This window comes from Saccopteryx leptura, chromosome 2 (assembly GCF_036850995.1).
Source record: "Saccopteryx leptura isolate mSacLep1 chromosome 2, mSacLep1_pri_phased_curated, whole genome shotgun sequence".
NCBI classification, from domain to species: Eukaryota; Metazoa; Chordata; class Mammalia; order Chiroptera; family Emballonuridae; genus Saccopteryx; species Saccopteryx leptura.
In genome coordinates, this window is record NC_089504.1 from 246,822,840 (window position 1) to 246,836,640 (window position 13,801).

Genomic DNA, 13,801 nt, shown 5'->3' on the forward strand with positions numbered 1-13,801 from the left:
GTCTCCTCTCTCCCTCACCTGCTGCCTCCTGGCCCTCCCTCCTCCGTGTCACACAGAGCTGTTCACCTCTGTCTGGATTCCACTCGCAGGCTCACATATGGTCCCCGCTCCCATCGAAGGGCCCTGCGGAAGACGACCTTCTCCTGAGCAGCAACCACCTTCCTCCAGGTCACAGTGGCTCACCGGCTTTGTTTTCCCGGGTTGAGCTCTCAGCACTGAGGAGAAGGACGGGGGAGGGGAAAGACAGAGTCTCTGTTTATCTCCCTGGGATCCCTGCTCCCAGGAGTGGCACGGAATGCGCATGCCCATCTTACATGGAGACCCGAGGTCTCTATCTGACATTAATTGGGCACCTGCTGTCTCCCAGGCACTAGGCCAGGTTGAGACCCAGGGTAAACCAGCAGCTGAGGTCCCTCCCTGCTCTTCTGGGGCTTGGGACAGGGACGGATCGGGATCGGGATCGGGGAGGCGGAGACGCGGCCAGGATGCCGCGGACATAGGGATCCCACAGTGACCACGTGTGCCGGAGACAGTACAGGGCGAGGCAGAGAAGCCTGATGGGGTGGGACGCTCTTCTGGAACAGTGTGGGCAGAGAGGCGTGGGCTGGGAGCGGGCATCTAAGGATGAGATGTTAGGGCCGGGAGCGCAGGCCTTCTGGGCAAAGGGAACCAAAGGTGCCCCGGCCTGGAGACAGGTGCAAGCCCGGTGAATGGACGGGAGCCCAGGGCGCTGGATGCCGAGCGGACCGACCGGGAGAGCATGTTGGGGCGAAGGTGAGAGGTTGAGTGGACCTGGCCTGAGGAGGAGCTGGGGTTTTGTTGTGAGGTCAGCGGGGGAGCGTCGGCGGGTTTTATCTCCCGCGTGGGATTTCTGTTTTGAAAAGCGCTCCTGGGCTGCATGGAAGGCGGCATGCGCAGGGAGGCCGCGGAGCAGGCAGAGGCGTCATCGCAGCAAGAGGTGGTGGCGGCGGAGGGAGAGGTGGGCGGGCTGGAGGGAGAGGTGGGCGGAGGGAGAGGTGGTGGCGGCGGAGGGAGAGGTGGGCCGGCTGGAGGGTCTTCGCAGATGAAGTTGAAGGGACTTGCTGTTAGGCTGGATGTGGCCCTGTGGAGAGAGGGGGACCTCCCAGGCATTGGCAAGCTTTACCCCAGATTGATGTCGGTGCCCCCAGCAGACGCAGGAGCACCCATTGGGAATGGGGGAAGTCAAGAATCAGGCTTGGTTCCCCAGCCGGGTAGCTCAGTTGGTTAAGAGCCTCATCCCGATACCCAAGGTTGTGGGTTCAGTCCTTGGTCAGGGCACAGACAAGAGACAACTGATGAATCCACAAATAAATTGAGCAACAAGTTGATGTTTCGCTCTCCATTCCTATCTCTAAAATCAGTCAATACGTTTTTAAATGAATTATTCAAATATATTTTCTTTTTCAATTTATTTTTAGCCTATTTTTTATTATTGATTTTAGTGAGAAAGGGAGTGAAGGAGAGACAGGAACATTGATCTGTACCTGTATGCACCCTGACTGAGCAGGGATCAAACTGGCAACCCCTGTGCTTCTGGACAACACTAACCAACTGAACTATCCTGCCAAGGCAATAATTAAATTAAAAAAAAAAAGAGTTGGTAGTTGGTCTCGGGTGGTGAACACATAATACATATAGATGATGCATTATAGAATTGTACACTTGAGACCCTGGCTGGTTTGCCAATGGTTTGGTTAGTCCAAGCGTCAGCCTCAGGCGCTTGGGATAGCTCGGTGATCTGAGCATCAGGCCCAGACGGGGGTGTTGAGGTGTGTGTGGGAGTCTGTCTCACTGTCTCCCTTTCTTTCACTTAAAACAAAACAGGAATTGTGTACTTGAAACCTGTATAGTTTTATTAACCAGTGTCAGCCCAGTAAATTCAATAGAAAAGAAAGAGTTAGTCTCGGGTGTTAGGTCAGGTTGGAGATGCCTGAGAGGACTGAGCAGAACAGTCAAGGAAGGAGGTGGGCGAGCAGCTGTGGAACCTGTTTTTGAGTCAAGGGACTTCTTGGGAATTTAGTGACCACTGTGGACCCTCTCCCCAGGATAACACTCCTGTTCACATTTTTTATTATTTTTTATTTTTTACAGAGACAGTGAGTCAGAGGAGAGGGATAGACAGGGACAGACAGACAGGAACGGAGAGAGATGAGAAGCATCAATCATTAGTTTTTCATTGCGCGTTGCGACACCTTAGTTGTTCATTGATTGCTTTTCTCATATGTGCCTTGACCGCAGGCCTTCAGCAGACCGAGTAACCCCTTGCTGGAGCCAGTGACCTTGACCTTGGGCTCAAGCTGGTGGGCTTTTGCTCAAACCAGTTGAGCCCGTGCTCAAGCTTGGCGACCTCGGGGTCTCGAACCTGGGTCCTCTGCATCCCAGCCCGACGCTCTATCCACTGTGCCACTGCCTGCTCAGGCCTGTTCACATTTTAACAAATGCTGAGTGTCAGCCCGGGCCAGGCACCAGTCCTGGGCCCCCAGGAGCCATAGTTAGCGTGGTAAGGCTGGTCTAGGCCTTCAGGCTTGGAAACGTAAACTTGAAACTTGTGCATAAATAATTACCCTAGCTATTAATTGCAGGTTGGAAGACAGGTAATGAGGACACCAGCTCCAAGAGGTGTCCAAGAGGGGTAAACAGAGGGTGACCCGGAGGGAAGCCAGTGTGATAGGGACAGACGGGGCCCATGGGACTCCAAGCTGGGGAGACGCAGCAGGAGTTTGGGTTTGAGGTTCCCCACAGGTCTGTGCACCAGCTAACGTCCACACTCACTGGGCCGGCCGAAGGGGTCCTTCCCTCATTTCCCTCCTGGGCGGACCTTGAACCTCCCAGCTGCCCTAAACTGATCTCCTGGCCTGTTAACCTGCCATTCTCTTTTCTTGCTCTCCCCACCCCTCCAGGATTTGGAAGGAGGGCCGCCCTCTAAAAAGATGAAACTGGAGGCTTCGCAACCAAACTCTGAAGAGATGTAGGCGCTTGGCTCCATCTCCGGTCCCCCTCTCACGGGAGGTCCATCAGCAGGCTTCATTCTACAATCCCCCCCCCCCCCAGGCGAGCCCTTGGGGTTAGAACTACTAACTTTTCAAGTTTACCAAGTGCAAATCCAAGAACACCTAGATGGCGTGACTTCTCAGACACTGAAGAACTTTCTGCTGTGAAGCAAAACACTCAAATCTTGAAGTGACTGTCCTTGTGGAGGCAGGTCGACAGCTCAGGAGTGTCAGACACTGTCTCTGAAGCCAAGATTACATTTGCGTTGCTGCTGTAATTGTTTTTCCTTTCCCCCACTTCTCTCTCTAACGATATATAAGCTATTTGAGGGTGGTGCCCATCAGGAATCCGCGTTTCTCCTCCGGGGCTTTTCACTGTTCCACCGATTCCTCCCGCTTTCTTTTTTTGTGCCTTGTGCCCTTGAGGTGACCTCTGGCATGTTTTCCCGGTTGTTTTGCATCTCCCTTTGCAAAAGTGCCCGCTCGGTTTTGTGGAGGCTGCCACTGCCCCAGCCCTCACTTCTTGCTCCTCCCTGCCCCAGAACTTCAGTGGGAATAGATTTGGGCAGGGTGGAGGAGAGTCCCGAGGCTGCAGAAGAAGAGTAGGACTTCAGCCAACTGCCAAGCCTCCAGGGTACGAGAAGTCTCAGATGTCAGGGCACTGCCCCACAGGCTGACGACTTGACATGCTCACTTGCTCAAGGCATCTGAGCCTGGTGTTTCCAAGTGGTCCCAACGGACATGCAGATTCCACTTAGGTTGTTCTGGCGCTTCCAGCCTCAGCCCTCACCGTTCTGCTTTCTCCTACGCCTCTGAAGAGGAAGTGGCTTCTGTGGCCTACTGCAGGATTGTCTCAAGACGAGAGCAGGGCAGAGGAGGCCCGGTGCAAACAGCAGGAGTCACTGGTGCAGAACTCCATCTCACAGGACAGGATGTTGCTTGGATTTCAAATCCATAGTAACCTGCTGCCCTCTGCTTCCCCTGGTCCGCCGGCCCTGCCCCAGGGTGGGGGGCAAGATTGCAGTCCAGGGAATCTGCTTGCTTCTTCTGCATAATGTTCCTGATGCCACCGAGCCAACCAAATTGGATCCTGTCTCATTCCCAGGACACCCCGTTGTCGATGTCGATCCCCACCAGGGACGCAAGCCTAGATGGGTCAGCCTTGCAGGGCCAGAGGAGGCACCAAGGAGCTGGAAAGCTTTGCACTCCTCCAGGAAGGGGTGATCAAATCCCTGACCCCCGCCCCGCCTGGCTGGGGCAGCTGCCTCTCACTAATGTGGAGCTGCCCCCCTTGGACCAGCTGCCTAAATGTTTGGTTCAGAGGCCCGGTTGCTCTTAGTTCCTATGTGGACTCCTCAGACTTCCACCCTATTACTGAGCTTTCTTTACTGCACTGGAGTTCCAACTCCCTTTGAGTTGTGTGTTGGGGGGGGGGGGTTGCAGGGCAGGTTTTGTTGGTGGTTTTTTGTTTTTTGGAGTTGTTGGGGTGTTTTGATTTTTTGTTTTTTGCTGATTGGTGCATATTCAGGTACCGCCTTTGACGCGTGGATCTCCTGACCACCATGGGAAGTGTCTGCCAGGTTCCACTTTCTAAGAGTTTCTGAGGGTGAGACTCTTACTGTTGTTGTTTTTTAAGGGAGCCAGTCTATTTCCTGCACTTCAAGAAGAATCGAAACGTTTCCTGAATTTCAAATACCTCATGCAAAAATGTCTCCTGAAATAAGGGAAAGCAAACAAACTTTGGAGATCTCATCATTGAAGTGAGTGATGGCCGAAAGGTTTCTGTCTTAAAAAAAAAAATTTTTTTTTTTTATCCTTATCAGTTTCACCCCTCAGGCAGTCGGTTCTACTGAGAACTGGGCACCGTTACCTCTCAGCGACTCACGGCGGCTTTACCTCCAGATCCCATAGAGTTTGAGTCACATTTTTCTTTGCAGCAAAGCTCCATTTTGGTGACAGGTGAATTTGGATGTTTCTTTTCCTGCTCTTTTTTGGGACACGAGAGGTGACATGACAACCAAGACAGTTGAAGGAGAGTCACACACACGCACCCATGGAAACCGCCGGTCCTCCAGGGTCCCCTGCGCCCCTTCTGTGGGCCTCGCTGGGCAGGCAAGGGGAGTTGACATGGTGGAGAATAAGGACACCATTCAGGCCACCCAGGTTCTCATTAGTTTTTCTCTGAAGTGCCTGAAGGTAGGGATGGGCCGGTGGTCAGACAGTGGGCCCCCCTTGAGGCGGCTGGGGGAGCCTTCCACGGAGAATCCAGATGTGCTTCCTTCCTTCCGGCAGCCCGCTCCCCGGAAGGAGCCGCTGTTCCCCGCCCAGCCCCCTCCCGCCACGGAATCTCAGACCTTTCAGACCTTTCAGCTGGGCCTGCCGAGCCAGGGCGGGGCCCCAAGCGACTGCCTTCCGTGGACACTGGGCTCCACGGCCTCAAGGGCTCCCAGGGCAAACTCATTCCCCGAGAAACTTGAAGTTGGGGAAGCTGCGGCTACACATTCCACAAAGTGCTGGCACTTACACCCGCACCCGGCGGGCAGTTGACCGACTCACAGGGTGGTGACCTCCCGTTACAAAAAACGACATCATGATTTGGAATGTTCATTACCGCCAAGGACCTGGTTAGAGGTATAAAGACCTTTTTTTTCACGTTATCTAATTATTTTTCTTCTTTTTTTTTTTTGGTGTGTTGTACAGCAGTATAATTTTTCACTTATTTATTCCATCAGTAGATATGGTTTGTACAATGTACAATGGTCCCATTTCAGAAATAAATAATTCAAGTCACAAACACCACTATGTGCTTTTTGTAATGTTTAGTAAAGAGCAAAGACCCGACTGATGGTCAGAATGTCCCCCGGCGGCTGCTCAGGCCTCGGGCATGGCTGCGTGGCCCCAACTTTCTACAGGACACCTGTACAAAGTGTCCCTTGCACGCAGGGACTGGTGTCTCCCACAGTCACACTGGCTGCCATCATTAGGCACCAGTGGGTGCTGTGGGTGGGTGTGGTTGACCAACTAACACCAGGGAGGCAACTTTAGGACTGTCATGCTTGCGTCATGTTGAAAAGCCACACCTGGCCCCCCCCAACCTGGGTCCTGGCCGAGGACACCAGTTTGTCATGTCCCTGACTTTGGGAGGCTGTGGCCCATGGCAGGGGCTCTGAGAGGTCCGTCCACAGCACAGGTGGATTGCAACTTTGTCTTGACTTGTGTTAGCCCGCCGTCTGGTGAGGCGCTCTCACCAGAGCCTGAACCTTCCCAGGGCCCTCCTTCCCCCCAGTGGCTCAGGCACGTCTCCCCCACAGGTCAGGATTCATCCCTGAGCTGTTTTCCTTTTTCCTTTCTTCCCCCTCTGGCCAGTCTCCCTCTGCCGCCTGACACCCCCCCACCCCCACCCTAGGGGAGCGGAGCTAAGGAGAGGGGAGGAGTTGTTGAGCCTGCTCAAGGTCTCACCCTGTTGACTGACCTGGAGGCAGATGTCCTCTGCATTTGTGTGCCTTACCCCTCCCCACCCCTTCCCTTTCTGATGTGTTCCTGTCTTTTTACCAGGACTGGTTACTCCGCAAAATAAACTTTTTTTTTTTTTTTTTTTTTTTTTTTCAGATACAGAGAGGCAGAGAGGGATAGACAGGAATGGAGAGAGATGAGAAGCATCAATCATTAGTTTTTCGTTGCGACACCTTAGTCGTTCATTGATTGCTTTCTCATATGTGCCTTGACCGCGGGCCTTCAGCAGACCGAGTAACCCCTTACTCGAGCCAGCGACCTTGGGTCCAAGCTGGTGAGCTTTTGCTCAAACCAGATGAGCCCGTGCTCAAGCTGACGACCTCAGGATCTCGAACCTGGGTCCTCTGCATCCCAGTCCGATGCTCTATCCACTGCGCCACCGCCTGGTTAGGTGCAAAATAAACTCTTGATAAGGAAAGTTCAGCTCAGGACACAGGCCATGGGGGCCTTGGCTTAACAACAAATGCTTTAGTCGGTACCCTTTCCCTCTGCCCTTTTCTCTCCCCACTGTATGTCTGTTCCTTGGGTCTCTGTTATGGATGAAGTCCCCTTGTTTCCTTACTTGTCTCTAAGGATCTTCCCCGCACTCTCTTCCCTTCTTGTCCCCAAACCCTCAGGTCCCAGTTTCTTCATCTCCATTCTCTTTTATGTTCTCTGTGTCTCTAAGCTTCTCTGTCCGTGTCTACCCCCCCATTCGTGTCTGCTCCCCCTCTGTCCATGTCCATGTCCGCTCCTCCTCTGTCCGTGTCCGTGTCCGTTCCCCCTCTGTCAGTGTCCGTGTCCGCTCCCCCTCTGTCCGTGTCCGTGTCCGTTCCCCCTCTGTCCGTGTCCGTGTCCGCTCCCCCTCTGTCCGTGTCCGTGTCCGCTCCCCCTCTGTCCGTGTCCGTGTCCGCTCCCCCTCTGTCCGTGTCCGTGTCCGCTCCCCCTCTGTCCGTGTCCGTGTCCGCTCCCCCTCTGTCCGTGTCCGTGTCCGCTCCCCCTCTGTCCGTGTCCGTGTCCGCTCCCCCTCTGTCCGTGTCCGTGTCCGCTCCCCCTCTGTCAGTGTCCGTGTCCGCTCCCCCTCTGTCCGTGTCCGTGTCCGCTCCCCCTCTGTCCGTGTCCGTGTCCGCTCCCCCTCTGTCCGTGTCCGTGTCCGCTCCCCCTCTGTCAGTGTCCGTGTCCGCTCCCCCTCTGTCCGTGTCCGTGTCCGCTCCCCCTCTGTCAGTGTCCGTGTCCGCTCCCCCTCTGTCCGTGTCCGTGTCCGCTCCCCCTCTGTCCGTGTCCGTGTCCGCTCCCCCTCTGTCAGTGTCCGTGTCCGCTCCCCCTCTGTCCGTGTCCGTGTCCGCTCCCCCTCTGTCCGTGTCCGTGTCCGCTCCCCCTCTGTCCGTGTCCGTGTCCGCTCCCCCTCTGTCCGTGTCCGTGTCCGCTCCCCCTCTGTCCGTGTCCGTGTCCGCTCCCCCTCTGTCCGTGTCTGTGTCCGCTCCCCCTCTGTCAGTGTCCGCTCCCCCTCTGTCAGTGTCCGTGTCCGCTCCCCCTCTGTCAGTGTCCGTGTCCGCTCCCCCTCTGTCCGTGTCCGTGTCCGCTCCCCCTCTGTCAGTGTCCGTGTCCGCTCCCCCTCTGTCAGTGTCCGTGTCCGCTCCCCCTCTGTCCGTGTCTGTGTCCGCTCCCCCTCTGTCAGTGTCCGCTCCCCCTCTGTCAGTGTCCGTGTCCGCTCCCCCTCTGTCCGTGTCCGTGTCCGCTCCCCCTCTGTCCGTGTCCGTGTCCGCTCCCCCTCTGTCAGTGTCCGTGTCTGCTCCCCCTCTGTCAGTGTCCGTGTCCGCTCCCCCTCTGTCCGTGTCCGTGTCCGCTCCCCCTCTGTCAGTGTCCGTGTCCGCTCCCCCTCTGTCCGTGTCCGTGTCCGCTCCCCCTCTGTCAGTGTCCGCTCCCCCTCTGTCAGTGTCCGTGTCCGCTCCCCCTCTGTCCGTGTCTGTGTCCGCTCCCCCTCTGTCCGTGTCCGTGTCCGCTCCCCCTCTGTCCGTGTCCGTGTCCGCTCCCCCTCTGTCAGTGTCCGTGTCCGCTCCCCCTCTGTCCGTGTCTGTGTCCGCTCCCCCTCTGTCAGTGTCCGCTCCCCCTCTGTCAGTGTCCGTGTCTGCTCCCCCTCTGTCAGTGTCCGTGTCCGCTCCCCCTCTGTCCGTGTCTGTGTCCGCTCCCCCTCTGTCAGTGTCCGTGTCCGCTCCCCCTCTGTCAGTGTCCGTGTCCGCTCCCCCTCTGTCCGTGTCTGTGTCCGCTCCCCCTCTGTCAGTGTCCGCTCCCCCTCTGTCAGTGTCCGTGTCTGCTCCCCCTGTCAGTGTCCGTGTCCGCTCCCCCTCTGTCCGTGTCTGTGTCCGCTCCCCCTCTGTCAGTGTCCGCTCCCCCTCTGTCAGTGTCCGTGTCTGCTCCCCCTCTGTCCGTGTCCGCTCCCCCTCTGTCAGTGTCCGTGTCCGCTCCCCCCTCTGTCAGTGTCCGTGTCCGCTCCCCCTCTGTCAGTGTCCGTGTCCGCTCCCCCTCTGTCCGTGTCCGTGTCCGCTCCCCCTCTGTCCGTGTCCGCTCCCCCTCTGTCCGTGTCCGTGTCCGCTCCCCCTCTGTCCGTGTCCGTGTCTGTTCCCCCTCTGTCCCTGTCCTTGTCTGCTCCCCCTCTGTCCATGTCCACCCCCGTCCGTGTCTGCTCCCCCTCTGTCCATGTCCACCCCCGTCCGTGTCCGCTCCCCCTCTGTCTGTGTCCGCTCCCCCTGTCCATGTCCGCCCCCGTCCGTGTCTGCTCCCCATCCGTGTCCGCTCCCCCTCTGTCCGGAGCTGTCCAGCTTCCTCATCTCCCTATGCAGGGAGCAGTCCTATGCAAGACTTTCCAGGCATCCACTGAGCACCATCTGTGTGCTGAGCCGGGGTCAGCAGCGGCTCAAACTTGGCCCTTTCCCTCTGGGCAGAGAAGTGAGCCAGCCGGTCCACAACGGTGTGTGACAGTGTGGAAATACGGGAGAGGCACATTTTGATGGCACGGTCAGGGAGGCTCCTAGGATGGTGGAGGAAACCCAGGCATGAAGCTAAGAACCTTGTTGTTTTTCTTTGTTGATAAGGAGTGGCTAGAGGTTCTGAGCCAGGGCTCTGCTGGACTGTGGGGCTGGGTTGCTAGGGTGGCATGGATTGGGAAAGGCCAGACTGGAGGTGTGGGCAGAACAGCTTGGGAACTGGGACCGTAGGCCAGGCAGGAGGCTCGGTGTTAGCTGGAGGGGCTCTGTGCCCCCAGGTGATATAAGGCAGTACCACAGACAAGTGGGCTGGGGGAGGCAGTTAGAGAAAGCTCTTGTCCAGGTCTGGTTCTAAACAAGTGTCATGGAGGTCAGTGGTTGGTCTCAGTGGGGACTACAACCCCTAAACGCCTTAAGTCTACCCACCTGTTCTGGACGAAATGCCTGTACAAATATTGATCGACTTACGACCTATGCAACTTACGACCATTCGACTTTACGACCACAATCGCTAGCCACGACTGCTCCGCATCTGGCAGCACAAGCGTTGCCCAGCTGGGCACACGACAGTGCGGATCAGCTTCCGGGAGCACTACCATCTTTGTGTGCGTCACTTCAACTGTTATTCCAGACTCGGTACAGCAATTTGTGTTTTGTGTCTTGGATATTTTTCATCAAACCCCTCCCAAGATACCTACCAAGAGGAAATTGTCTTTGCAAATGTTAAACCGGTTGTACTGGTAATGCAGTGTTTTACTTAAACCTGACGGATGTAAAAATAAGAAACAAAATGGTGTAGAGATGATACAAATGGCATAAAATGAACAAAGAAAATTATGATAACAATAATGAAAGAAAATTATGATAAAGTATGACTTAAATATTTTTATAATATTTTACAGTACTGTACATATAGCCTACTGAACTTACAACCGAATTGTGTTACGACCGGTCTGTCGGAACCAATCGTGGTCGTAAGTCGAGCACTAGTTATAGTAGACACCAGCTGCCTTTGCTAGTTGCATTCCCTTCTTCTTCCACTAGAGGACCCCCTCTCACCCACTCAGTCCCAAGGGTGGCCATGTGATCTAGGCGGCCAGTGTCCTTCTCACTGGTGACAGCAATTGGTCCAGGGGTTATCACATGACCCAAAGTGGCCCAATGAGGGTCAGCCCTGGAATTTTTTTGCAGGAACTGTTGGGGAAGAGTTCTGTGGGAGGGTTCACCAGCATTGTTAAATGGAGCTGTTGGAGCCAGCTTTGCTCCAAGGTGGGGAGAAGCCTCCCTGAAAATGAAGCCAACCCAGGAGAGAGTTGAAAGATGGTGTGAGCAGCATTTGAGCACTAGGCTACAGCCCGCCCTGGCACGTCTCAATTTTGTGAGCCAGTAGATGCCCTTGGTAGTGTAGGTCAGTTTTCACTGGGTCTTTCCCATGTGAGCCCCACCCTTCCTCACCCAGGGCATGGAGGGTCTCCTGGACAAATCCAGAGGGAGTGGCTATTGATACAGTCCTCTGACTCGTAACTGGGAGTGTCTCCCTCCCTCCTCCAAACTGTGACCCTTTCAATGATTCCATGTGACAAGTACTTTGAAATTTCATAGCTAGGACAAGGAAATAAACAGAAGATAACATGGACCCATTTGGGACTTCTGAAGCAACCTCTTCTATGGTCCTCAGAACTCGAGCACCTTAGGGCTGTGTGACCTCAGGTGAGTGTCTCAACCTCTGGGCCCCAGTTTCCTCATCTGGGAAATGGGGAGAATGAGGTGCCTACTTGAGTTGTTGTGAAGATTAAATGAATTAATAACACGTAAAATGCTTGGGACAAGCCCTGGTACATAGTGAATCTTAATAAATGTTAGTTGCTTTTGTTGTTGTTGTTGTTATTATTATTATTATTATTATTATCATCAAGCATATTTAGATTTCAGAAGTCCAGCTCCTAGGAAATGAGACACAAGGAAAAGCGCTATTCCCCCACCCCCAGCTGCTTTGGGCTCACCCTCTGAGGTACACCTTGCTCTCCTAACACTCACCTCTTCTCCAAATGTCTGACACTGGACTTTATCCACCCAGTGCACCCCTGATGACCCAGGCCTGAGTCATACTTTGGGGGGATGGGAAGAAGCCCATCAGGAAACAGGCAGAAGAGAACTCTGGATGAGGGAAGGGTGTGAACAAAAGGCAGGTGGTATGACGAGACATCCCCATGTCCCTGCCGCCACCACATCCCTGCCGCGGGCACTGGCTGCTGAGCAATGTGGGCCCAAACAGGGAGCTCCGGGCCCTGGGCCTCAGAGGGCCAGCTCACCGCGGGTGCATTTTTCCCGTCTCTCTCCTCCACCATTGCTTCCCCTCCACAGGCTCTTGTGGGCAAGGCCTCTGGGAGACAACAATTAGGATGAGGGCCTGTCTTCCCCTGGGATACTCCTGGGAGACTGGATGACTTGGGGTCAACATCTTTCTCTCTTCAGACTTTGGCAGAAATAACAGTCTGTTTTGTAGTGAAGAATCTCAAGGGCTCTTAACTCCTGCTTTTTCCTCCCTGTGGGCGCCCTCAAATACTAGCTCATTTTATCTCCTTGCTACCTTGAATAATAGTGTCGAGCTGGCATCAGCCACCCATTATACAGATAGAAAAACCAACGGCAGGGAAGTGATTGAACAGGATCCTGCAGGGACTTGATAAGGAGGCTTTGGAATCCAGTTCAACCACTAGAGGAGGCAAAGCCAGCCACCACTTGTTTTTATATATAAGGTATTATTGGAACAGAGCCACACTCATTTTGTTCTTGTTATCCTGGGCTGTTTTCGAGATGCAGCAGCAGAGCTGAGTAGTTGCTATGGAGACTGACTTGCAAAGTCAAAAATATGCACCATGCTGGCCCCCTACAGATAAAATTTGCCAACTGTTACACTCAACCACACTCTCCTATTGTAACACTGTATCATTGTAATAATAATTATTATCTACTAAGAGGCGCCATGCTAGACTTTTCTGTATTTTTTATCCATGTGTAAGAGTGTAGCTCAGTGAATTTTCACAACTGAATACACCTGTGAACCAGCACCTGGATAGAGAAACAGCAGATAACTAGCCCCAGACGTACCCCCGTCCCTTCCTGTCACTACCCTTGAAGGGAAACTGCTATCCGACTTCTCTTTGCAGATGCATTTTGCCTGTTTTTGGACTTTATATTCATGGATTCATCTAGGGTATTCTCTTTTGTGTCTGGCTTCTTTCACTCTGGGTGATGTTTGTGAGATCCTCCGATACTGTTGCATGCCACTGGAGTCCATTCGTGGTCATTGTCGTTGCTGGAGAGGCTTCCACGGGGTGAGGACACGACAGTGGACCTGCCCACCCCTCCTGCTGCTGGGCACTTGGTCTGCTTCCCGTTTCTGTGGAGTATCAGGAACCTGCAAGACATTGGGCCTCCATTACCTCGTTTCTACCTAGCTTTAACCCTGAGGAACCCTGAGGCAGGGTACCACCAATTTGTAGCCCCATTTTAAAGATGTGGGGATGGAAGTTCAGAGTGTTGCCCGCCAGGTGGCATAGCACGCAGGGAAAGCGCTGGGTGCAGGTGGGGGTGCTCGCTGTCCTGGCTCTCTGCCTTCCTTGGTAGATCCTGGCTTGAAATCCCACTGTGACTACAGACTGTCTGATTCCATTTACATGACATGTCTAGAAAAGGCAAAACTATGGAGACAAGGGAGAGCCTGGGTTGTCTGGGATGGGGAGCAAGGATTGGAGGCAGGAGGAAATGATTTTGAACTGTACACTTAACAAGTGAATTTCACGGGGTGTAAAATACAGCTCAATAAAGCTAAAAACAAAACAAGCCAAATCCACATGCCTCTTTCTTTACCTTCCCTGTGCCTCAGTTTCCCCTAGAGGTGTGTGGTTGGCTGTGTAGACTGTTGAGGGCTGTTCAGCCACAGAAGTTTTCCAGTTCCCCCTAAGGTTAGACGCTCGACCAGTATGACCTGTCCTGCAAAGGCGTACGTCTGGAGGCGGGGGGGGGGGGTCTCCCTGGCCAGAGGTGACATGTGAAACATCCTGCTTGGCTTCACCGTATCAGACCTGTCATCTGGCAGGGGCAGGAGGGCCACGCGCGGCGGATGTCCAGGCCCCAAACTGTTTCTCGAAGTGGTCCCCAGAGATGGCTCCTGCCTTTCAGTTCCTGCACTTGTTTATTTTTAAAGGGATGTTGCCAGACCGCTCAGCCACCCCGTGCCCTTTCATGGTTTGTTTTATGTAAAAAATTTCAGGAGGAGAGAGAGGCCCTAAAATAACCTGAACTCAATTT

General features: G+C 54.2%; 1 protein-coding gene across 1 annotated transcript in view; it reads left to right on the forward strand.

Annotated features, from left to right (window-relative positions):
* Positions 1–4,704, forward strand: part of BCL7A (BAF chromatin remodeling complex subunit BCL7A) — a 29,993-nt gene extending 25,289 nt beyond the window's left edge. Inside the window, exon 7 of the mRNA XM_066371064.1 lies at positions 2,922–4,704. Within this exon, the coding sequence (XP_066227161.1) occupies positions 2,922–2,993 (72 nt within the window). The 3' untranslated portion in view covers positions 2,994–4,704. The remainder of the gene's footprint in view (positions 1–2,921) is intronic.
* Positions 4,705–13,801: the final 9,097 nt, after the last annotated feature.